This window comes from Alnus glutinosa, chromosome 6 (genome assembly GCF_958979055.1).
Source record: "Alnus glutinosa chromosome 6, dhAlnGlut1.1, whole genome shotgun sequence".
Classification (NCBI taxonomy): Eukaryota; Viridiplantae; Streptophyta; class Magnoliopsida; order Fagales; family Betulaceae; genus Alnus; species Alnus glutinosa.
This window is the reverse complement of record NC_084891.1, coordinates 27,036,136-27,058,127: the sequence shown is the minus strand read 5'-3', so window position 1 is coordinate 27,058,127 and position 21,992 is coordinate 27,036,136. Positions and strand designations below refer to the sequence as shown.

The 21,992-nt window shown below is 37.2% G+C and overlaps 3 protein-coding genes across 3 annotated transcripts; 1 reads left to right on the top strand and 2 right to left on the bottom strand.

Moving 5' to 3' along the window:
- The first annotated feature begins 2,349 nt into the window (after positions 1-2,349).
- On the top strand, positions 2,350-8,838 carry LOC133870446 (cytokinin dehydrogenase 5). Its single transcript, XM_062307570.1, has 5 exons — positions 2,350-3,458; positions 3,891-4,018; positions 4,583-4,861; positions 6,511-6,773; positions 8,354-8,838. The coding sequence occupies exons 1-5, from the start codon at positions 2,867-2,869 to the stop codon at positions 8,685-8,687; spliced, it is 1,596 nt and encodes a 531-aa protein (XP_062163554.1). The 5' UTR covers positions 2,350-2,866; the 3' UTR covers positions 8,688-8,838.
- A 1,109-nt stretch (positions 8,839-9,947) lies between these two features.
- On the bottom strand, positions 9,948-16,513 carry LOC133870447 (uncharacterized). Its single transcript, XM_062307572.1, has 10 exons — positions 16,165-16,513; positions 16,026-16,093; positions 15,846-15,942; positions 15,621-15,749; positions 14,289-14,397; positions 14,041-14,185; positions 13,245-13,287; positions 11,384-11,557; positions 10,546-10,666; positions 9,948-10,394 (listed from the first exon to the last, which is right to left on the bottom strand). Exons 1-9 carry the CDS (start codon positions 16,375-16,377, stop codon positions 10,559-10,561), a joined length of 1,086 nt encoding a protein of 361 aa, XP_062163556.1. The 5' UTR covers positions 16,378-16,513; the 3' UTR covers positions 9,948-10,394; positions 10,546-10,558.
- Positions 16,514-17,684: 1,171 nt separating this feature from the next.
- Positions 17,685-21,195, bottom strand: LOC133871887 (probable ubiquitin-conjugating enzyme E2 18). Its single transcript, XM_062309341.1, has 6 exons — positions 21,062-21,195; positions 20,740-20,843; positions 20,512-20,614; positions 20,224-20,287; positions 18,023-18,111; positions 17,685-17,949 (listed from the first exon to the last, which is right to left on the bottom strand). The coding sequence occupies exons 1-6, from the start codon at positions 21,089-21,091 to the stop codon at positions 17,854-17,856; spliced, it is 486 nt and encodes a 161-aa protein (XP_062165325.1). The 5' UTR covers positions 21,092-21,195; the 3' UTR covers positions 17,685-17,853.
- Positions 21,196-21,992: the final 797 nt, after the last annotated feature.

Below are 21,992 nucleotides of genomic sequence, written 5' to 3'. Positions count from 1 at the left end.
ATACTGGGGGTGAAGTAGTGCTGAACGTGATTGTTGCTGTGTTAATTGGTTCCATGCGATGGACTGTAGGGGTAGGCAAAACCCGCACAACTTGCCCATACCTGTCCTGATTAGGTCAATTTTTTGTTAAAATTTGCATGAACGGGTCGAATTTGGGTATTTCTATTCAGGGCGGGTTGCAAGTTTATAATTTTTTAAATCCCAGATACTTGTCCTGCCTTGCACCACACTGCACTGCAATACCCTCCTAAAAGATAATAAAAAAAAAAAAAAAAAAAAAAAAAAAAAAAAAAAATCCTAACCCCCTGCCCCTCACTTCTTTTTCTTTCTTTCTAGCTTCTTCCCTTGTTTCGCTTAGCCCTACCGCACTAAACCTAGAAGAACTAAAAAAATCCTAATCTCTCTATGATGCACTGCTCTTCGTTTTCTTCACCCTCCCTTCCCTGGTTCTACACTGGTTTAGCCCACCCCATCAATCTCCAAAGCCGACAACCTTGTACGACTCAGATCTCTTCCGTCTCTCTGCCCTCGCAACCATGGTCAAATCAATCTCTCTCCCATATTAATCGTTTTATTTTTCTTCCTGATTCGCCTACTCTCTCTCTCTCTCTCTCTCCCCTTCAGTCCCTCCCTCCCTCTCTGGTTTTATTTCTGCAGACTTTCAAGCACAGGAATGGTGGACACAACAAGCAATCAAGCACGGCCATGGCCACATCAAGTTCATCCACTACTACAAGTCTCCAATTGTGGCAAATGCTGCTCTAAAGCCAAGTTATTTATTTGAATTTGTAGATATTTTGGTATAGTTAAGTCTGATCCACAAAACCTGCCCCCCCACGGGTAGGATTTTTTGCACTCGCAAGGGCCAAAATGGCAGAAATCCACCCTCCTCGTGCCCAGCCCTAATCGACTACATTTATTATTTTTGGTCAAAAAAAAAAAAAGATTTGTTGAGATATTAATAATTGTATTTCAAAAAATTAGTTGAAATCTCATTCCATTCTAATTAGGAATTTCGGTCGAATTTCAATTTTATATATTCAACTTAATTTGAACAAATGAAATATTTTGTAAGAATTGAGATACATATCTGTAATCCAATCACAAAGGGTCGAGTTGTGCTTGTGCCTGAAACTGATAACCCTTTCTATATAAGCAGCTAGCTCCAGCTTCACTCCTTTTAAAAGAAGGTTCTCTACTTTTGAGGTGAGATCACATCTAGGCCAATTACAATAAAGATCACGTATCCTCCATCCTCTCTTACCTTTAGATACGGTAAAAAGTGAAAATAATATTCCAAAAACTTTCACGAAGGTTCCTTCACTCCATCACCGTCGACTTGTTTACAGGGTCAGGTTAAAATCTACAACACCCCAAAACTTGGCGCCGGGCACCCACTTGGCAACTGGCATCACGCGCGTAACACAAAAACTAATTATAAAATTTACTATAATTTCGTTCTCAATCAACACACTTGTTCTTTTAATCATTGTTTTGGCACGTAACTACCCCCTTGCAATCTAAGCCTTAGATTTTGTGAATTTCTTGGACTTCAAAATTGATGGGCGCTCTAGCATTATTATTCACTCATCATGACCGTATCATTTTATATATATATATATATATATAAAATGGTTAGAACTTAGGAGTATCAAATCTTTTAACAAGAGTTGAGAGATGGTCCCAAAATGATTTAGAACTTATTTATCGATACTTATAAAATTTTTTTTTATTAATTATTTTGATTTTTATTTTTAAATAAATAAAGTTCATATCATTTTAGTACTCATCTAGTAATAAAAAATTTTCACCTTTAACATTTCTCTCTCTCTCTATATATATATATAGGAATGCTATTTAATAGACTAGCTATACTACTTATATAATTAATTAGATAATGCAACAGTAAAAAATGAACTCTTAATGTTTTTTTTTTAATATAAATACTAATTTAAGGACTAATTTTTAATATCTCATCATTAAGATAGCTTATTATATATATATAAATGAGCTAGCATCTGGGATGTGTTGATGCGTATCTGGTATTACACGTCGCAGCAGTGTTCCGAAAGAGATGAGAGAGAGAATCTTTATTGGTTGCATAAGCTCAACATCGTCCAGAGTCTGCACCCACGTGAACGTTCCCTCGGTCGTGTCCCCACAGAGATCCTCCGTATCCACCGTGGGCCCCCACACACCCCGACCTTGCATCTGGGTCCCCCCCAACTCTCATCCCCTGCACGTGTCACCTCATGCCTCGCACGTGACTGCCACGTTTCTCTCCCTCTCTCTCTCGCATTGTCCTATAAATGGAGAACCTGTATCTTATATCCTAGACACAAAAGAAAGAGACGGAGAGGCACTCTCACCGCACCAAACACGCACACACAGAGAGTCAGTCAGACCTGCTCTGTTTTCTAAAAGATATCCTATACTTTTAGATATAGAGAGAGAGAGAACAAAACAGAGTACTCCTTCACTTCTTGATTTCCTCGTCGCCTTGGTCTTTTGGTTTGCTTATGCCTATCTGCTCACTGCTAAAACGAATAACGTGGTAAAAGGCACAGTGGGTAAGAAAGCTAGCAGAGAATCTTGTGCAACGTAGAAAATCTTTAAAAGTGCAATCCGGCTTACGTTAGCCCCCCCCCTCCCACCCCTAACTCTGCCACAAGATTTTTTTGTTCCCTCCTTCCCAGTCCACCGGCGCCTCCTTCTTCCCTCAGCCGGTGTGCGCACTTTCTTTATCCTACGCCACTTTCATTTCCTATATATACATCACTTTTGCTGGGGGGAGAAAGAAAAAAAATATACAGATACGAAAAGAAAAAAGAAAAGCAATAGTAGGAGGTTCTAAAGCGATATAGAAATGGCTACTAAGCTACTTTTAACGTTCGCTATATATCAGCTAATTGTTACCGTAGGATTGACCGTGGAGCCCACAGAGCTTCTCCGGCTCGGGGTCGACGGTCAGCTCAGCGTTGACCCATCCGATATGGAGAAGGCGTCGCTTGACTTTGGCATGATGAGCAGAGTCGAGCCGCTGGCCGTTTTCCACCCGGCCTCAGCGGAGGACATATCGAAACTCGTCAAGGCGGCTTACGGGTCGGTTCGTGGGTTCACGGTCTCGGCGAGAGGGCACGGGCATTCCATAAACGGGCAGGCTCAGACGAGCAAAGGGGTGGTGGTTGAGATGAGCGGCTCGAGGGGGAGGCGGCTCGGCTTCGGGAAGCCGGCTCTGCCTCGGGTCTTCGAGGAAGAACGGTATGTGGACGTGTGGGGTGGGGAGCTGTGGATAGATGTGCTGAGGTCTACCCTGGAGCATGGGCTTGCGCCAAAGTCATGGACGGATTACTTGTATTTGTCAGTCGGTGGAACCCTCTCAAATGCTGGAATTAGTGGCCAAGCTTTCAATCATGGACCTCAGATTAGCAATGTCTATGAGCTTGACGTTGTTACAGGTCTACTTACTTTCTTGCATGTCATGTCTAGAATTTTAGTTTTTTTATTTTTTTTTTCTTTTTATATTTGTTTTTGGTTTCGAATTTTTTTTTTTGGCTTACAAATGGGTTTTTGTTCAACTATCTGAATCTTCTTTTTCAACGTTGGTTAATTTTGTTAATAAATAAGGTCGTATTCCGGTCGTATTCAGCATCATCGACAGTGTATAAGTATAATTACTTTTTTCTTTTGAAATCTACCCCGGGTATATATATATATATATTTGCAATATTATTACTCTTTCTACTCCATATATTTCAATCTTCAGAAAAAGGGTCGCAATATCTGAAGTGTCCAAAGTAATGGGCACTTCAGATTATTCTCATCACATTATTTATTTTGCATGTTATTCTTGTCTCAGTATACTTATTCTCTCTTATATGTATATATAGGCAAGGGTGAGCCATTAACATGTTCAGAAGAACAAAACACAGAGCTTTTCCATGCCGTTCTTGGTGGCCTTGGGCAATTTGGAATCATCACTAGGGCTAGAATTCCTCTTGAACCTGCTCCCCAAAGAGTATGCCTCTCTCTCTCTCTCTCTCTCTCTCTCTCTCTCTCTCCCTCTCGACGCACACATGCCAATTAAGTGCGCGCCAACAAAATGATTGCTTTTTTTTTTTTTACTTGTTCTGAAATAAGTTTTAGTTGGTTCCAGGGTGGGGGCACACACTTTTGCAACAATTTTCCTAGAATTTAGTTCGTGACAAAACCTAAAAAAGTAAAGATCATGACCTAAGGAATTCTGGAGCTAGGGAGCTAGGTCGGGTCCATCACATCTTTTTAACCCCATTCAAACGGCTGTTCTAAAGCTGGCAATGTTGTTGACGTATCTTTTTGCTTCTCTAACGTGGACTCTTTCCCTCTATGTCTTTTTGGTGCTTTTCTTGTCTTTATTTATTTATTAATTAATTAATTATGTTAATTTAGAAATTTGATTCTTACACAACACCAATACAATAACTATACAATAATTCCTTACATGAGGGTTCACATGAAGTCTGGGGCCCACCCTCATGTGAGAAATTATTGTGCAGTTGTTATATTGATATTGTAAATCTAATATTTTTCATTAATTTAACAGGTGAGGTGGATCAGAGCACTCTACTCCAACTTTTCCGCCTTCACCAAGGACCAAGAACTCCTCATCTCTCTGCATGGACGCCCGGCAAGCCAGAAATTTGACTATGTTGAGGGTTTTGTTATTGTGGATGACGGGCTTATTAACAACTGGAGATCCTCCTTCTTCTCCCCACGTAACCCTGTTAAAATCACCTCTTTTAATGCTAATGGTACAGGTGTTTTATATTGCCTGGAGGTCACCAAAAATTATGATGAATCAACCGCCAATACCATCGATCAGGTATATATATATTTATAATTTATATATATCTCACAAACAACTACTACTATCATTAATTAATAGTAATAATTATTGCACCGATAGTAACAGTAATAATAATAAATTGAGTACTGTACACTATCAATAATTACAACAACAAAAAAAATTATTATTAATTAGCAGTAAAAGATAATTAGAACATGCATGTTCATACAAGATATTGTTTGTTAGTTTTTTTTTTTTTTTTTTTGGTTTGGATTATTTAATAATGTTTTTTATTTTAAGAATAGAAAACAAAAACGTAAAATAAAAAATTTAACACACGAAGCCCAAATGTCTTTTGTAAAAGTAGTTTGCCCTGTCTTTTAGTAGTGGTTTGCCTTGTTCAAAGTAAGTGGCGCTAGGGTTGGTGAATGGTGGGTGGTTTTATCAGGCGGCTGGTATATATTCCAGTCTACCAAAAAGCGATGACCATGTATATATATATATATCTTCTTACATGACATTTTCAAGCTGTAGCTGTGCGTGAACGACACACTTAGGAGTTAGGGCTAGACTTATATAAAATTGGCCTATAATTTTTTTTCACAACTTGCTAAAACCCCTCAGCATTTGTTGAAAGGCCTCAAATATTTTTATTAGTAACTAACATGACACCAATTACATGTTGACACGTGACTCAAACCCGTGACTCAAACCCATCACGTTTGATACAGTTGTAAGAGTAGTGTTATTATTCACACCGTCAAACTTAGCATTTGTATTAATCGGTGCAAAACAAATATAATAAACGAGTGTGAAAAGTAACGTTATATATTCCTTAGAATTTGAAAGTAATTATTGGTGGGGGATGTAATTATTTTAAAACATATGGTCTTGCTATATATATATATATATATATATTGATCCAACAAATCTAGAAAAAAGTGTTAAATTATAGATAGGATGACTGTAGTGATGTACATGTTTAAGCATCAGTTTCAAATAGCATGAATTATTATATATAGGGGTTGAGGGAGCACCAAACTTCATGAGCTAGCTAGTGATCTTAATTCCTTGGGAGTTACCTCTCAAGCACGCAAAAATTAATAATCTGATCACTAATTCTTTAACATTTTCTTCTCAGAATAAGTTGGAACCTTCCACCATTATCAGTGTCCTCCTTGTATTATTTTATATATATCTGGCAGCAGAGAACGAACAATTTCGGCTACATATTAATTAATTAAAAGACTAATTACCTTCAGTGGTGCCCCACTAATCCTCTTAGATTATATTATTAGGATTTGAAAGTGAATACTTTATATTAATATAATCTCTTATTAGAATGTAATAAAACATCCACAAGAAAACATAGAAGATCTTCTGTAATCTATCTCCCCATCTGATCCTAAGATTGAACACACTTTTAAAATTACGAAGTTTATGCCGCCCACTCACCAAATTATTCCCTTCTTAATTATAACCTATCTTCCTAATTCTTATATTTAATTAACTACTGATTGGAATCGAACTTATCCTGACAAAAGCAACTCTTTTATGGCAGCTTTTAATTCTTTTTTTTTCTTCTCTCTCTGTCTGTCTGTACTTTGATTGTATTTTTTTTTTTTAATAATGAGTAAATTTTTAGTTAATTAATAAATTAATTAATTAATATATATTTTACGCAGGAAATAGAGGCTCTGTTGGAAAAATTAGACTTCATACCCACATCAGTCTTCACAACTGATCTCCCTTACGTGGATTTCTTGGACCGGGTCCACAAGAACGAGGTGAAGCTCCGGTCCAAGGGTTTGTGGGACGTGCCGCACCCGTGGCTCAACCTTTTCGTGCCCGGGTCAAGGATTGCTGACTTCGATAAGGGCGTGTTTAAGGGCATTTTGGGAAAGAAGACAAGCGGGCCCATTCTCATCTACCCTATGAACAAAGACAAGTAAGTTCCGAGATGCACATGATCATAGCTTCTGTCCTTTTCCTTAAAAGAACTGCATGCATGCAACATCGTTAAAAGCCACCCATGACCCATGCCATCAGGTGCTCTAATTGCGGGTCACGCTCATAATAACATAAATATTAAATACTAATAAAAATGCTAGAAATTATATATATATATTTATTCTACTGATATGGCATTGTCAATTTAGTTATTATTATAAAATAATAATAATAATAATAAATAAGAGCTTATTATATTGTTTGTATCATATAACAAAGTAAGATAAAAATATAGTTTATAACAATAATTGCTTGGCTCATTAATATAAGATTTGGACCATTTGTTATAGCCTATAAGCCTTGATTCGATAGGGATTGTGGGATTAGGACAAGGTGGTGAAGTGCCCTACTAGTACTAACTCGCTCTATCATGCAAGCTGTGAACCTGCAATAATTGAGGGAAGCATTATAGCTATATATATGGTTGATTCTACAATATTCAAGTGAAAATGCAATAAATAAATGATTTTTTACAAGTATAAATTCGTCTCTTATACAAAGATGTGAACCTCCAATAATAATATTCCCTTCTTGAACCATGCATTAATTCCTTACCGAAAAAGTAAAGAAGCATTTATTATAGTGGGGCTTTCTTTGGTTTGGTCTCTTTGAGACCTTTGCAATGGTATGAGACCCACACTTATTAACTAGTTTATTCATTCTGCTTCTTACTAGCAAAGTTTTATTTTAAATTATATTGGAAGAATTTTCTTCTTTAATTCAGCTTATTAAATTGTCATGTATTCAAAATACTTGTAAAAATTAAAAATGCATTTGAAAATTACGTATATTTTAAATAGATTTAATTGGAAAAAAAAAATATTCCTCACCCAATTTAAAAGAAGAAAAAAAGGAAGACTTTTTCAGTCTTGTTTCTTGGGTTGGCAGGAACAACATTGGTTTTGGCTGAAATTGGATTTATCGTGACCTAAGAAATCTCCAAAGTGTGGTGTGATGATGCACTTGCTCAGCAATGTAAAACTATATGTTGTTGACGACTGAAATTAAAGAAAAAAAGTGAAAAAGCGAAAAGATATGGACCCCTGGATATAATGCCTCCTATGATTAGATCACGACATGTGGCACATTTTTAAGGAGTGCTTTTAAATGGACCACATGCACGTAGCCAACACAACAGGATGGGTATTATATGTTAAGCCAGCTAGGATTGACAAACACTTTTCTCATTTATTGAATGGAACCCAACAAAAATGAACGGTAATGATCATCAAGTGGGAAGATTCTCGTGTCAGGAGATCTTCTCCAAGGGACCCACTGATGGGGATGGTATTCAACTATTCATGTCCCGTTACAAACTAGTTCCAGAACCATCGCCGTTAGTACAGGTAACGACCAATCACCCCCCACCCCCCTCATGGGAGGTCGGGTCCCATTGATTTTGCCCAAAACCATCAAAATCCCAAACAACCATTTTGCACGCATGAAAAGCTCCAGAACATGTTTTTCATTGCTCATTGCTCATTGTTTTGTGTTTTTGGGTGGTGTGATTCTCTGCAGGTGGGACCATAGGACCTCGGTGGTGACGCCAGATGAGGACGTGTTTTACCTTGTGGCGTTTCTTAGGTCGGCCTTGGATACTTCCGATGAGACCCAGACGTTGGATTACCTGACGCACCAGAACCGCCAGATCCTGCGCTTCTGTGATGATGCAGGGATCCGGCTTAAACAGTACCTGCCCCACCACACTACACAAGCTGAGTGGGCGGACCACTTTGGAGATAAGTGGGCCCCGTTTCTTCAGAGGAAGATGGAGTTTGATCCCCGGAGCATTTTAGCTACCGGCCAGCTTATATTTAAGCCCTCCTTCACTACTTCAGTGGCTTCCTGGTGATGGTGATTCTTCAACTACTACACACTAATTAAATAGTAGCAATTTATTCACTTAGGAATATTTTTGTACATATTTTTTTTATAATGGCCAAAAGTGCCTAAAATGTAAAAGCAAGAAATTTTGTTAAATTATGGAATTTCATATGGACCAACGTAACCAAACTGGAATACTGGATGAGAGGGTATTCCTTCTTCGATTCGGTTCGATCGGTCTATACAATTGAATAATTAGGGTGATATAGGATGGGGTTTTATTTTTGTCAGCGTGGTGCGGTTGAGCTGTTTGTTTTAGGGGCAGTTGGTATTGGACGGTGGAGATACGAGTGGGAAGGTGGGGTCCATGATTATCTTCTCCCCATGCCATGTTGTTGTTTGCAGTGGCCATGATCCCGACCGCCCGTCTGGACTGCCTCTGGATGTTGTCTGCAGCTTCTTCACGCACAGCTGGTTCCGGTTCCATCAATGTGGATCGGCGACGTCGCTGTTTTACCTTTTACCTCTATAGCTTTCAATATTATTATTTAGTGTTGAAATTCTCTTAGCTTAGAAAGAATTTCATGGCCTTCTTGTATGTACACTTCTCCGGCTTCTGCAGTTTGACGAAGTTTGCTTTGCTTACGTCTATCACACAAACCCAGCTACTCGAGCTCAATTGAGATTAATCTAAGTAGCAAAGCTCATTCAAAATTTTAACCCAAGTCTTACAGGATCCAATCCAAACTTGATAGGCAAAAATAGTACAAAGTTTTCCTTTAAATTAGGTTAGAAGCAGTCTATTAAATTAATGTGTTCAAAATGAATGTAATTCTTACGTGCAATTTTGAATCACATGCTTGAACGTAAAAATCTTCGTGTCCTAATAAAAATATATGTGAGAAACACATACATTTTAAATGTGTCAATTTAATAGATTGAGTTAGAGTAAAACTTTGTTCCAACAATAAACTTGACAGACGAGCCACTTTGGAGCTCAACCTTTTTTTTAACTTTTTGGGTGGAAGGCTTTGAGCCATTCTGACTGAGAGTCCGACAAATGAACCCACTGAAAAACACCAGGAAGTCCCTTTGAAGCTTTATCACATTGCTCTCTTACCTCTTCATATATCTCCCCCACAAACAGATATATAGAAGAAAAAAAAAATGAAGAATAGATGTAAAACAAGAGCCTTGGCATTGGATCTTACTGGATTTCATTTGGCAAGGCAATTAGTCAATTTCTTCTTGTGTAAACGCTACATTGAATTCTGTTGCCTTTGGGCCCTGGGATAGATGCGTCGTCGGCACAATAAGTAGATAGTAAGACAAATCTGTGGGTAAACATCTGTTACAATAATAATAGTACAATCATTCACAATTCATGGACCAAGTTTTTGTTTTTCTCTCTTTTGGCTTGAAGTAAAGGAGCAAGATGTTTCAGATGGGAGTATCTTCTTAGGATGTCTCATCTTTGCTGGAAACCTAGATTACCCGTATCCAGGTTTCTAGCCATGACAACTAACACGACAAAAGATTATTCACTTGAAGCGTCTTGTCACTGGAAGAAGATAAAAAGGTTGCACATACATTTGCTCCACTGTTGGTCCATTGGCACCATATCGCAGCATAAAATAAACTAACAACAGAGAAATGAGACATCATTTTCATCCAAACGCAAGGCCACGAAAATTACCTAAGCACAGATTTCAAAATTGACCAATCACAGATTTCCCTGCTCAAGCAAACATTGATGTATGTCAAGGTGGGCAGTAGCAATATGTACTAAGATGTGGACAGCAAGGCCACCTTGGATGAAAAAAAATCAATAGATACAGTGAGAACTTTGCTCGTTAGTCTAGCAGTAAATATGTAGTGTCACTCACAGAGTGGTTTGCATTAATTTGAATCATCCTCTGCTCCAAGTTGCTTCCCAAATTTCTTCAATGCAAGTGAATATATCACTTTCCTACTGACTGATGTTCCGCCAGCCACCAACTTGACAGCCTAAATGCACATTAAAATTGTCATAACCAATAATTCATCTCCCATCAAGGTTCATCATAGAGAAAAAGCAGAAAAAGATTATTTCTACACACACACACACAAAAAAAAAAAAAAAAAAAAAAAAAAAAAAAAAAAAGAAAAAAGAAAAAGAAAAAAAAAAGGTAGTCATAACGAGACTTCACTTGATGCAGTTCATTCCATTCCATGCTGAAAATTTGCTTACAGTACTTCAGTTTGCAACATATTACCATTGATTGGAATCGATCATTAATTTGGTGGTAATGTTTTGTTTTGTTCTATGTATATGTGTGTGTCTGTTGTAGAAATTTCCAATTATTTTACAGGAAATGGAAAGTGCATGCTAAGTTACTAACCAGATAGTAGAAGTTAGTTCCCAACATACCCAGCATTGACTGTGGAAATGTATTATATACTGCAAAAGTATGTGCAGGCGCATGTTTGTGCTGAAAGAATCGTTGCCAAACATCTTTATAGGTAATGGAAAGAGCATGGTAACTATATTTGTGGTTTTTATTTCTAAAAGACCGTGTTGCTATTGCCCAACATGGTTGAATTGCAGAAGCATCAACCTTTAAATTGTTTTAACTATCATTAATTCCTTCATTTTCACTTCCATTTTTTTTTTCAAGCCTCAGAAACAAATAACATGTATTAAAAAAACTTAAACTTTGTAAACTCTTGAGAGGAAGTCATTACTGTAGAAAGACTATGCCCACTGGAGATCAAATTTCTCAATTCATTCTCAAGCTGACATTCTGACGGAGTTTCAACCGTAGATTTTGTCTTCCCTTCAATTAATAGTGTAATTTCTCCCTTTGGTTGGTGAGACGAGAACACTTCTTTCGCTTCCCCCAATGTACCCCGCCAAAACTGATGAGGCATCAGTGTCTTTGTTAATAAATCAAGAATAATAAGGACAGCCCACAAAGTATTTATGTCAAATGCATTAATACTGAATCTAAAATAAGCACAAATCATGTTTTCCAAAATAGCATTGACATCTAAAATTTGCAAAAGACACCTCTTTAATATTGTAGTTACAGACAACAAGAAAACAAAAAAGTAATGTTACATGCAGATGAAAATGAGTACAGTGCGTTATTGTTACCAAACTAATCTAGTATGACTCCCCTGAAATTGCAAAAAACAATGCCTACCAGAATTCCACACATCCCACCCCACGTGGGGCATGTGCGTGTGTTTTTTAAGTTCATCTAGTTGAAATCCAATTTAAGTACCCAGTTACGAATCCAACAAGTGAAGGTATAGGTCTTGGAAATACATAGACTGCATGAACCAAAAGCAGTGAAACCACAAAATCTGCATCTAAATACAAATCCCCAATCACTCCATACCTTTCACATAATCACTTACTTTCCTTCGATCAAGAGACTGACCTTTTTTTCTTTTTCTTTTTTGTGGTCAATGAGATGAAGCAATTCTTGGAATGAAAACATGTCATTCAATCAACTTACACATTTTGTATAATGGTAGACGAAAAAGCACATGGAAGCATTCCAAGCTGTATTTTCATTTAAAGGAAAAATTAAAAAAGTACTCTCAAATGGGAAATAAACATTTTTCACTGATTGTAATGAACCACTGAAGACGGTATGTCCTTTCAGTGCAAAAGAAAGCTTAATGATGATGCAAGAGTCTACAACAAGCCTACCAAGGCCAATCAGGCCCACAATTCCATAGGCCGCCCACTAATTATCAGGGATCTAGCATAAGTTGTCAATTTATGTTTGCCACACCTGTCATTTGTTTCCAAGTCAGCTTATGAACTTTAGTGAATTCCCTATAGTCAATATGGAAGGTTATGGGACTAGCATGTGACTTTTGATGAATTTAGGTATGGCTACCAATAATGGAATTCATGAGTAGTTAAGAATTAATATTGTAGTATTACAAATGGGCCTCGCATAATTAGTTTTTAAAGAGCTTTGTAAGCAGTCTTTTTGACAAGAATTTTAGATCTGGAATATATCTCAGACCACACAAAACTAGAAACATTGAGTTTCAACTTCAATGTTTTTGCTTACACTTGTTGCCTTTGTTGTTAGATCCCTCTCTTAAGCCCTATAATTTTGTCTGATGGCTATCAAGGTACTTTTTTTTTTTTGCTGCATTATAACACTACAACTATAGTACTGAAACATCTTTAACTTCCTTTGTTGACGTACCAAGATTGTGGTTCTCACTGAGTATTTTTTAGGTGTTAGTTTTCATCATCTTAACAAAGACCAGACAAATTGGGCTTGAAGAGTAACCCCAAAAAAATAGAAGTGCCTTGAAGGCCACAGAAACCTTATGTCCATACTGCCCCATATACCCTATGAAACCAACTGAGACTTCAATCACAGTACTTGATAAAGAAAGATATCACAAAAATTCACAAATATGTTGCTGTCACAAACACTATAATGTTTAGCAAGAAAATATTATAGTTCAATTAAGAAAGTTGGTCTCCAGACAGCATTACAATCCAAATTCTCAGACACCCGATGAAGAAATAAAAAGAGGATGTAAATTGTGACTGACATATAGAACCTACCTCTTCATGTATTTTTGTCATCTCCCGAGCTATGACACATCGTCTGCAATACATTGTGTATGAACTATCAAGGCTGATTCTCAGAAATCACTTTTCTACTAATGCAAGTTCATTTTGTAATTATCATTATTGCATGAACTGAACCATAGTTCGAACTTAATGGACTGAAAGCTCATATAACCAGGTTTGTGATCTATCATTATTGCATGAACTGAATCATACTTAGAACTTCAATGAGTGAAAGCTTGTATTATCAGGTAACATATCTATCATCAACTACAATCCCCCCCCCCCCCCCCCCCCCCCCCCAAAAGATGTGCAAAATTACTTATTGCACCAGGAGTCCCGAGTATCATCTTCTAATTGTATTAAGAAACTAAAACTTCACTGCACAAGTTAACTAAATGGTTAGAAATGAACTAAAAGCAAGACACTGTAGTATCAATAAGTAACCCATTCCCATCCAGGAAATGAAGGTTGCTAATACTGATTGAGTGACCTAGGGCTTTACCTCCAGCACTCCCCTAGAAACAAACACAAACATGATATTGGAAAAGCGGGGATTGGGGGGGAGGAGGGTTAGAAAAGAAAAATGAGCACAAATTGCCAAATAAGAAAGATAAGCAAAAGTTTGCAAACTTGACCAGAGTAAAAAAGCATAACAAATGTGTTACTGGAAGTTTTTCCCAGCAAGCTGTTCATATATTCCCTGCATGGCAACCACTATAATAGATGGAGCATTTTCATTTCTATGTCAATAGGAGATGCATGACACCTAGGTAGATGAAGGATTTACCTAGAGCCACCAAAATGTAAAAAAGTTTCTTCAAGAAACTGGTTAAGCTTGTGCGGAGGAACGTAGAATATTTGAGTTGTCATCTCATTTGCAGAAACCATCAGCCTCTCTCTTCTCGATCCGGCATGCTTAGGAAGAAACCCAACTGCAGCAGTATATATGCTATAAGGTTTCAAAAATCCCACTAATACTTTGGACACCACATCATCCAACAAGCATATCAGCCCCAGTATTAGTAAGAAAATTACCAAATGTAAATTCATCAGTAGCCAAACCGGCGGCCGAAAGAGCTGCTACCAGAGCAGAAGGCCCAGGAATAGGAATAACAGGAATATTTTCGTCCACACATAACTTTGCCTGCAACAAGATTCCAAATATGTGTGCATTTCAATTTTCAAAATAGATGAAAAATGAAATCTCAAGTGCAAACTTCCAACAATAACGTGAGTATTTTTTGAAACCTTACAGTATCCATAATATAAATGAATTCGCCAGGTTTCCAAGCAACATTGAAAATGTTGAAGCGAAGCAACCATATTTATAATCATTAAATACATTTTTTTTTTGAAGAAAATGACATCAAGTTCAAATACAAAATTGAACCCAAAGAAATAAATACACATGCAGAAGTACAAAAAATCTCATAACTAAAACAATTAAGCAGGTTCACTAAAACCAAAATTGTGATTCACATTCCAGCACTGACAACTTGAGAATCTAGGGCACTGTTTCAGAATCTAAAAGATGCCCACCAAAGGTAAACCACTAATCTGATAATATGCTTCACTTTCTCTGCAAGCCATTTGATGTCTGGCAGCTCAATCATATAGCAAAACATGGGACAAACTCATCCACAACATAAACAAAGTAAGATCCAGTTCAGCCCTGGTTGAAAAGTCAGCCAAATGCTTACTAAGCTGCCCTACTTAGCAGTGAAAAATTAAATCAATAACAAAAATAACCCTCACTTCTTTGCAAAAACGAGTGTCTACGATATCCATTTTTATGAAATAATGACATATTATACAAGATATGACAATTAACCTTCAGAATAAGAGTACTCAACCCTAACCATATCTATATCCATGTACAATATTCAGAATACCGTTGAAGCATTTCCACATCATTCTACTGCATTTTAATTTGACTCAATTTAAGCTGAGAAATGAGCATCTACTTTCAATAGAAACCATACGAAAATACATATTACAACAATAAGCACTCGCACGCGCTGAAGGGGGATTGATTTTTACCAAATGAGATGGGCATTATGACTTATCATTCAAAGTAGAGTACATGAACAAATAGCAAAAGTAACACGGAAGCATAACCGAAAAGTTTCAGCCGATAGAAAATGAAAAATTTATTCATTTAATTAATATTCCAACACCCCTCTCCCCTCTAGCGTGAGACCAGAAAGCAAGTGAATTTTTTTAATTAAAACTAGGAATAAGCTGAAGAGTCAAGCCTCGAGCTCAAGATCACGACTCTGGTACCAAATTAAATAACTAGTTATACCAAAAGCTTAAGTGAATATAAAATAATGAATTTAATCATTGAGCTAATATTTTATCGCTCACCAATTCCATGCCAGGATCACTTATGCCCGGAGTACCGGCATCGCTTATCAACGCCACGATCTCACCTTGCTTCAGCCTCTTTAACACAGTCTTTTCTCTATGAGATTCATTGAATTTGTGATAGCTCAGCTGAAATTAGAAATTCAATTCTACAGAGTACAATCAGATTCACAAGAAGATAAGGCGGCGTTACAAAGAAATGTACAAAGCTTGCAAGAGACTCACAAGCGGAGTTTCGATATTGTAATGGTGAAGCAACTTCCCCGAATGCCTCGTGTCTTCTGAGAGTATCACAGCCGCTGATCTCAGCACGCGGAGAGCGCTGCATTGGCGAATCAGAAACGTAAAGATTTTGAAATTGATAGTTGAAACGGTTTTGGTGATTTTGTCGAGTGAAGCAAGTACCGTAAGGTGATATCTTCGAGATTTCCAATTGGTGTTCCTACAATATATAAACCAGGCTTAAGCAGGCCCTGCAACGAGATAAAGAGAATCGCTTACAAGCGGAAATGTCTAAAACGAGAAGAAAATGGTTAGGACTTACGCGTTTTGATGATTCTTCGGGGACTGATAAGGAATCGCTGGAACAGAAAGCGAGGACGCCGATTTTGTTATAGAAAAGAGAGAGTGGTCGGAGAGCTGTGAACGCCGGTCGAACGCGGAGGAGATTAGGGCCTGGTCGAGAGCGCCACGAATATAGAGCTGTAGTGAAAGAAAGCGCCATCGAAGGAAGCCGTAGAGTTAACATCTGGTTCATCTTCTTCGAACCGAGTTTCGGGCCGGAGGAAAAGCGTTATTTGTATTCACGTCTTATCAATCTACCCGAGTCCCCTTATGCATAAGGCGCTAATTTGAATTAGCGTTATCATATTCATATTGGGTTTGCTCTCCGTTTGCGTTACAGGAAATATTTAGAGTAATATTTCGACTTTTATTTATTTATTTTTTTATTTTTTTGGAAGGGTGAGGAGATTCGAATTAGTGATCTTCGTTTCATGAGGCGTAATCTTCAGCTGATTGAACTACCCCTGAAATTAATAATATTTCGACTTGTCAATTACAATTATGCACATATTTTCAATATTTATCTTCTTTTTTAATTTTTGTTTATGTATACAAGGGAGAAACAATCGTCCACAACAAAGAAAAGAAGAAACAGAAAGGAAACAAAGGAGGAGAGGTGGGTTAAGAGGGCTTTAAGAGCAATTTCAATAGCTTATGCATTTCTATATGTAAAATGGCTAATTAAAATCTAATAAGTTTCAAAAAGTATCATACATTCGATTATCTATTATTTCACTATATCATTTAAATATTATTTTTTATTATTTCTTTATCTTTCTTTATTTTAATTTTAAGATATTTTTTCAACTATAAGTCTTTTTTTTTTCTTTTTTCTTTTTTTTTAGTACGGTCTCTCTCCTTTTTTTGGATAATTATTTGTTATAAAGCAGCAAAATTTTTGTTCTCATCTGATGTAGTTCACATGAGTGTGATCTTAAAATGGCAAGCATAAATTTTGTTATGTAGACATACGACATACAATTTTTCAAATTTAAAGATATATTACAATATTGATATGCCGAAAATGAGTTTTTGTTAGAGAGGTAGAGCGAAAGAAAGAGAAATAAATAAAAAAAGAGAAGCATGTAAATTGCACTATTCACAAATGCATCATAAATGCATTTTGCATTTGATTTGCATAATAAGATGGAGAAACTCTTTAGTAAAATGGTTAGTCATTTTAGCTTAAATGTGAAAACAGCTAAGCCATTGAAAATGCTTAAGAGATATAATTAAAACAAGAGAACGGAGAAAATGAAAATATTGTTACCTCTCGGCTCTCAAGTACTTTCTCATAGGATTGGAATCCCTGTCAACTGAGAATTTGAGTAGAAAAATGAGAAGGGAGCTCCGGTCCCAACTCCCAAGGTGGGAAGGTGGGCCCTGTATCCAACCCAAATTCCCTCGAATTCGAACAATAATTCCAAAGGATCCCAATCCTTTCTCATATGGCAAAGACATTATTTGCCCATATACCATTCTACTATTGTATGTAAGCACTTTGTTACCAAAGGCCACCCACTCAAAAACCATTAATCTTTATGCAAAACATCATACACAACTCTGAAAAATGTTAAGGGTTGTCGGTGCTTTCAGGGGTACACGACTTTTCACCATCCCTGACCCAAACCCTCGTTTTTATACATTGGTATTAGCTTGTTTAATACCATTACACTTTATCATCATGGAACCACCATCTTGTCTCCTTGGGAGACCTACCATTCCTACAATTCTTCACATAACGATCATTATCCGCCGGTCGTTGCTGCACAACAACAAAATGTATGAGTAGTGAGAAAGAGGTGAAAGAGAAGGCGGTTCCACAATTTGAGCCAAACCTTAACAGTTGAACTTGATAACATGGATAGAATGCTGATACAGATGGAACTGACGGTCATGGCTGGAGACCATGAATCATACAGGATATCTGCAAATACAGAACATGATTCTGAATGTCAGTTTGTAGTGCAATTGGCCGCATGTACTACTTGAAGAAAACAAATGAAAAACAAAAACAACGTAGTTTTTACCAACTTTCTTTTTACATCAACCAAGGACTGGTAACCCTTTTTTGGTGTTATTTATTTTTACAACCTTCACGTTAATAGCCAATATTTTTGAGCAGCAAATATAGTGAAGTTATCAATCAAGAAGAAATATATAAAACCTGGTGTAGTCACCTGGGCAGCTTCCTACCAAGACTACTATGTACCAGATTTTGGGAAGTATTCCATTTGGTTGGCCAGAACACCATATTCCAGAGGGAAAGCAAACCATTCAACTCACTTAGCCTCATGATAACAAGAAAAAAACACGTGCACAAACACATATAATTAACTTGTTATTTTCTTCTTCTTTTTCACTCCTTAATTTTTCCACCAACTAAATTGAAGGTGATGCGTATAGACACAGCATAAACAAATATGGACTAAGCATGATCAGTTTCTTCATTTTGTCAATGCTGAGGTTTGAGAAATCACATGATACGAAGAATAGAAACAGGATTAAAAGATTCAGATGGACAAGCAAGATTCATTTCATGTTTTTTTTTTTTACATGTGTACGCCTCCATATGCATGTGTAACTAAATTGACATATATCAACATTTCTTAAAATGAATACATGTCTAGCAGTGCGAAATATATGTGCAATCTAGTTTTGCTGGCTAGCTTTAGCATAATTGGTCCGCCAGAATCTCTCCTGTACTTCATTCAGTGATAAGAAAGGACTCAAGTCAAGAAATTTTCACAACTTAGGATGACATGTCAGATGATAAAGCATGAAAGGTCTAAAATGCTGCTGGATATCAAAGTCTTGAAGTAAAACTCCAAAAGCCCACAGCCACAATTCCAAGTTTAATATGCTTGTGTGGTCCAGAGTCTCCAGGCCTGATAGCTGATAGAGAGCATCATGAAGATCCCCACTAATGCCTACCAGCCAACTCCTCAGATTTTTAGGAGTACACGTGTTCCACATTTCACACCTCATGCCTCATACAGAATTGGGTCCCTAACATTTGCATCATAAACTTGACAAAAAAAGAAGGTTTTTCTTGTTGAAATTCACACACATTATCCGTGGTCCTAAGAATCTATTTTTAATTATTTCTCAACCAACACTATCTTATATGTAACTGACCTTTGAGGGGAGAGAGAGAGAGAGAAGAAAACTTAGTGTTTGACCATTATGACTTGGTACGCAGACGCTGGAGCAACTCAGGGTGCAGGCCAGTAACATCAGCTTGCATCACTTCTCCAATAATTTTTTCTAGGATAAAAATATCAATTGGATAATTTCTTTGATATCTTATTCTTTCATATTTGGGTGGAAAGATTGGCTGATATTTCCGTCAAAATTATATATCTACTTAATGCATACAATACATAAATGCACCTAGTATTAAGCAGTACTAAGATTTTTATCTTCAAATCAGTTGTCACAGCTGGAGGGGCATAAAAAATATATATTGCAAGCACCATATGCATAGTAGAAAAAGAAGCCCATTGCCCAATCCATTTCTCTTCTTTTATTACCAGCATAAATCCACATTCTACGCAGACAGATACGTATCCCAATTTTCCAAAGAAAGACCGACTCACGCAAATTTGCTAGAATAAAATACAAAAGCCCAAATAACGGATCAGATGCATGAGGAAATAGATGAAATGTTATGACACGGCAAATAATATTGCGTCGTATAGTACAATGACTACAAAGAATTGCACGTCAAACTCAAATAGCATGTGAAAATTACATGCTCTAAGAACATATTTCAGTTTAATAGACTAGATTCGAAGAACTTCCTCCAACCAGTTTGGAAAAAAAAAAAAAAAACTATGTCCATATTCCATACTTTATAGAGAAATACCCAACAAATCGCAAATATCTTAATAAAGTGACAAATGACAGCTGTGCAAAGAATTAATAAGAACAGCAATTTAATCTCACAGCTAAGCTTAAGATTATTCTTGGTTCTGCTCAGCTAGTCATAAGTCAGTAGAGTAAAGGAAGAAGAAGAAAAAAAACCACAGTGGTGTACCTAAACAGATATGGCCATTGCTATAAATGTGGGGGTGCAGAGGAGCTGGGGGCACAAAAATCACCTGGCAAACCAATACAAGGACATCAGAATCACGACCAATATGAGAACAATTCAAACTGAAAAAATTTCATCGAGTTGTGATTTACAAAGACCCACTCCACTGAGACAACTGTTAAAGTAGAAATTGAACCTTATTGTTTTCCAATATTTTTCCGCAACCGACCAGAGGGAAAGAGAAGGAATATATATATATATATATATATATATATGGGGTCGATTATTTACCTGTGGTGCCTCCATAGGGTAATGCTCAGGAAAATCAACCTGAAGCTGGTAGGTTTCATTTGCGTACAGAGTCCCTGGAGCTCCGTTGACTTCGATCACCCATCTTTTTATAGAAAAGCACAAATAAATCCGAAATTAGAACATTAAAAAATAAATAAAAATAAAAAACTAAACTCATATGGTCAAAAAGTGAAAAGAGTGAATCGAAGCGAGGATTGAGTGTAGAACCTCTGAAGATTATCAGTAACCTTGTGTTTAAATCCTGCAGGAGGATTAACTTGCCATTCCACGAGCTCTTTCTGGAGCCGATTGCAGGCGATCTTGCTTAGAGCCTAAGCGAGTGCGGTAGGTAATTTTACGAGTAAATGAAAAATTACGGAAAGATTAACAAAATTAGGGTATATATAAACACACACAAACACCTACACCTACATATTTACATATACAATTACATATATAAACACACAGAGAGAGAGAGCGAGAGAGAGAGAGAGAGAGAGAGAGAGAGAGGGAGAGCGAGAGAGAGAGAGAGAGAGAGAGAGAGAGAGACCTTGCGTGAAGGGGCAGAGGAGCTGGTCATGGCTTCCAAGACACAGAGAGAGAGAGAGAGAGAGAGAGTGGAAGTGGAAATTGGGGTTAAATGAACTGTCGACTGCGTGAGAAGAACATTATTTTATTTTATTTTATTTTATTTTATTTTATTTTATTTTATTTTATTTTGAACAGTGAGAAGAACATTACGATTGGTCAAGGGAAGAAATAAAATTGAAAAAGAAAGAGCATGGAAATCGGAAGATCTCGTATCGCTTTTCTTTCAATTTCTCGTATCACTTGTGGGACCCACTAACGAACCGTTCAGAACCTTCCTCAGTTTGCCACGTGGTAGTCAAGTCATATTATTTCTAAAATAATTAATATTTTTCGTATTATTCATAATTTTCGTCGACAGCCTTCTCACTTGGTTGACTTAGGAGGAGAGAGAGAGAGAGCGTTGAGAGAATCTTTGTGGCGCGAGGAGGTTGGTTTCACTCCTGTCTCCCCCTCATGTTGGACCCATTTGGTAACCAAATCCCATTTAAACTCATTGCATTTTTGCCCATCAAAAATAGTAAACATGCATGACATTTCTGAACCAAATTGCCATAGTTAGTCTTTTTGTTTGAATTTTCATGCCGTTAAATGCTTGGTCCTCTCGCCCAGGTCAATTCCTCCTGCCCAGCTAATGTGCGCCTCATCCCCTCTTCTCACGACTTTCCTTTCGTTCTTCTCTCCTCACGCCATCAACCCACCGACACCACCATCACGCCAAAACACGCTCAGTCCCCTTCCCATCTCCAGCTCCTCTCCCTCGCTTCTGAAAATTGATGCATACCTCTCTCCATATCCCCTCAGTCACATGCAAATAAAGAAAAAGCTTGTGAGATTCCCATTTTCGAGCCAAACGTCATCTCAGCGCCATGTTCTGTAATTCAAACAACGAG

What these genes read in the sequence shown, in the direction of transcription:
- LOC133870446 (XM_062307570.1), top strand. Translation starts at nt 2,867, where the DNA reads ATGGCTACTAAGCTACTTTTAACGTTCGCTATATATCAGCTAATTGTT. An exon ending in TGAGCTTGACGTTGTTACAG is followed by an intron (nt 3,459 to 3,890) that starts GTCTACTTACTT and finishes ATGTATATATAG; the next exon opens with GCAAGGGTGAGCCATTAACA. An exon ending in CCGCCAATACCATCGATCAG is followed by an intron (nt 4,862 to 6,510) that starts GTATATATATAT and finishes TATTTTACGCAG; the next exon opens with GAAATAGAGGCTCTGTTGGA.
- LOC133870447 (XM_062307572.1), bottom strand. Translation starts at nt 16,377, where the DNA reads ATGAACCAGATGTTAACTCTACGGCTTCCTTCGATGGCGCTTTCTTTC. An exon ending in CCGAAGAATCATCAAAACGC is followed by an intron (nt 16,094 to 16,164) that starts GTAAGTCCTAAC and finishes ATCTCGTTGCAG; the next exon opens with GGCCTGCTTAAGCCTGGTTT. An exon ending in GTGGGCATAGTCTTTCTACA is followed by an intron (nt 10,667 to 11,383) that starts GTAATGACTTCC and finishes ATGTGCATTTAG; the next exon opens with GCTGTCAAGTTGGTGGCTGG.
- LOC133871887 (XM_062309341.1), bottom strand. Translation starts at nt 21,091, where the DNA reads ATGACCAGCTCCTCTGCCCCTTCACGCAAG. An exon ending in GTTACTGATAATCTTCAGAG is followed by an intron (nt 20,615 to 20,739) that starts GTTCTACACTCA and finishes TTCTATAAAAAG; the next exon opens with ATGGGTGATCGAAGTCAACG. An exon ending in CAATGGCCATATCTGTTTAG is followed by an intron (nt 18,112 to 20,223) that starts GTACACCACTGT and finishes CTGTATTTGCAG; the next exon opens with ATATCCTGTATGATTCATGG.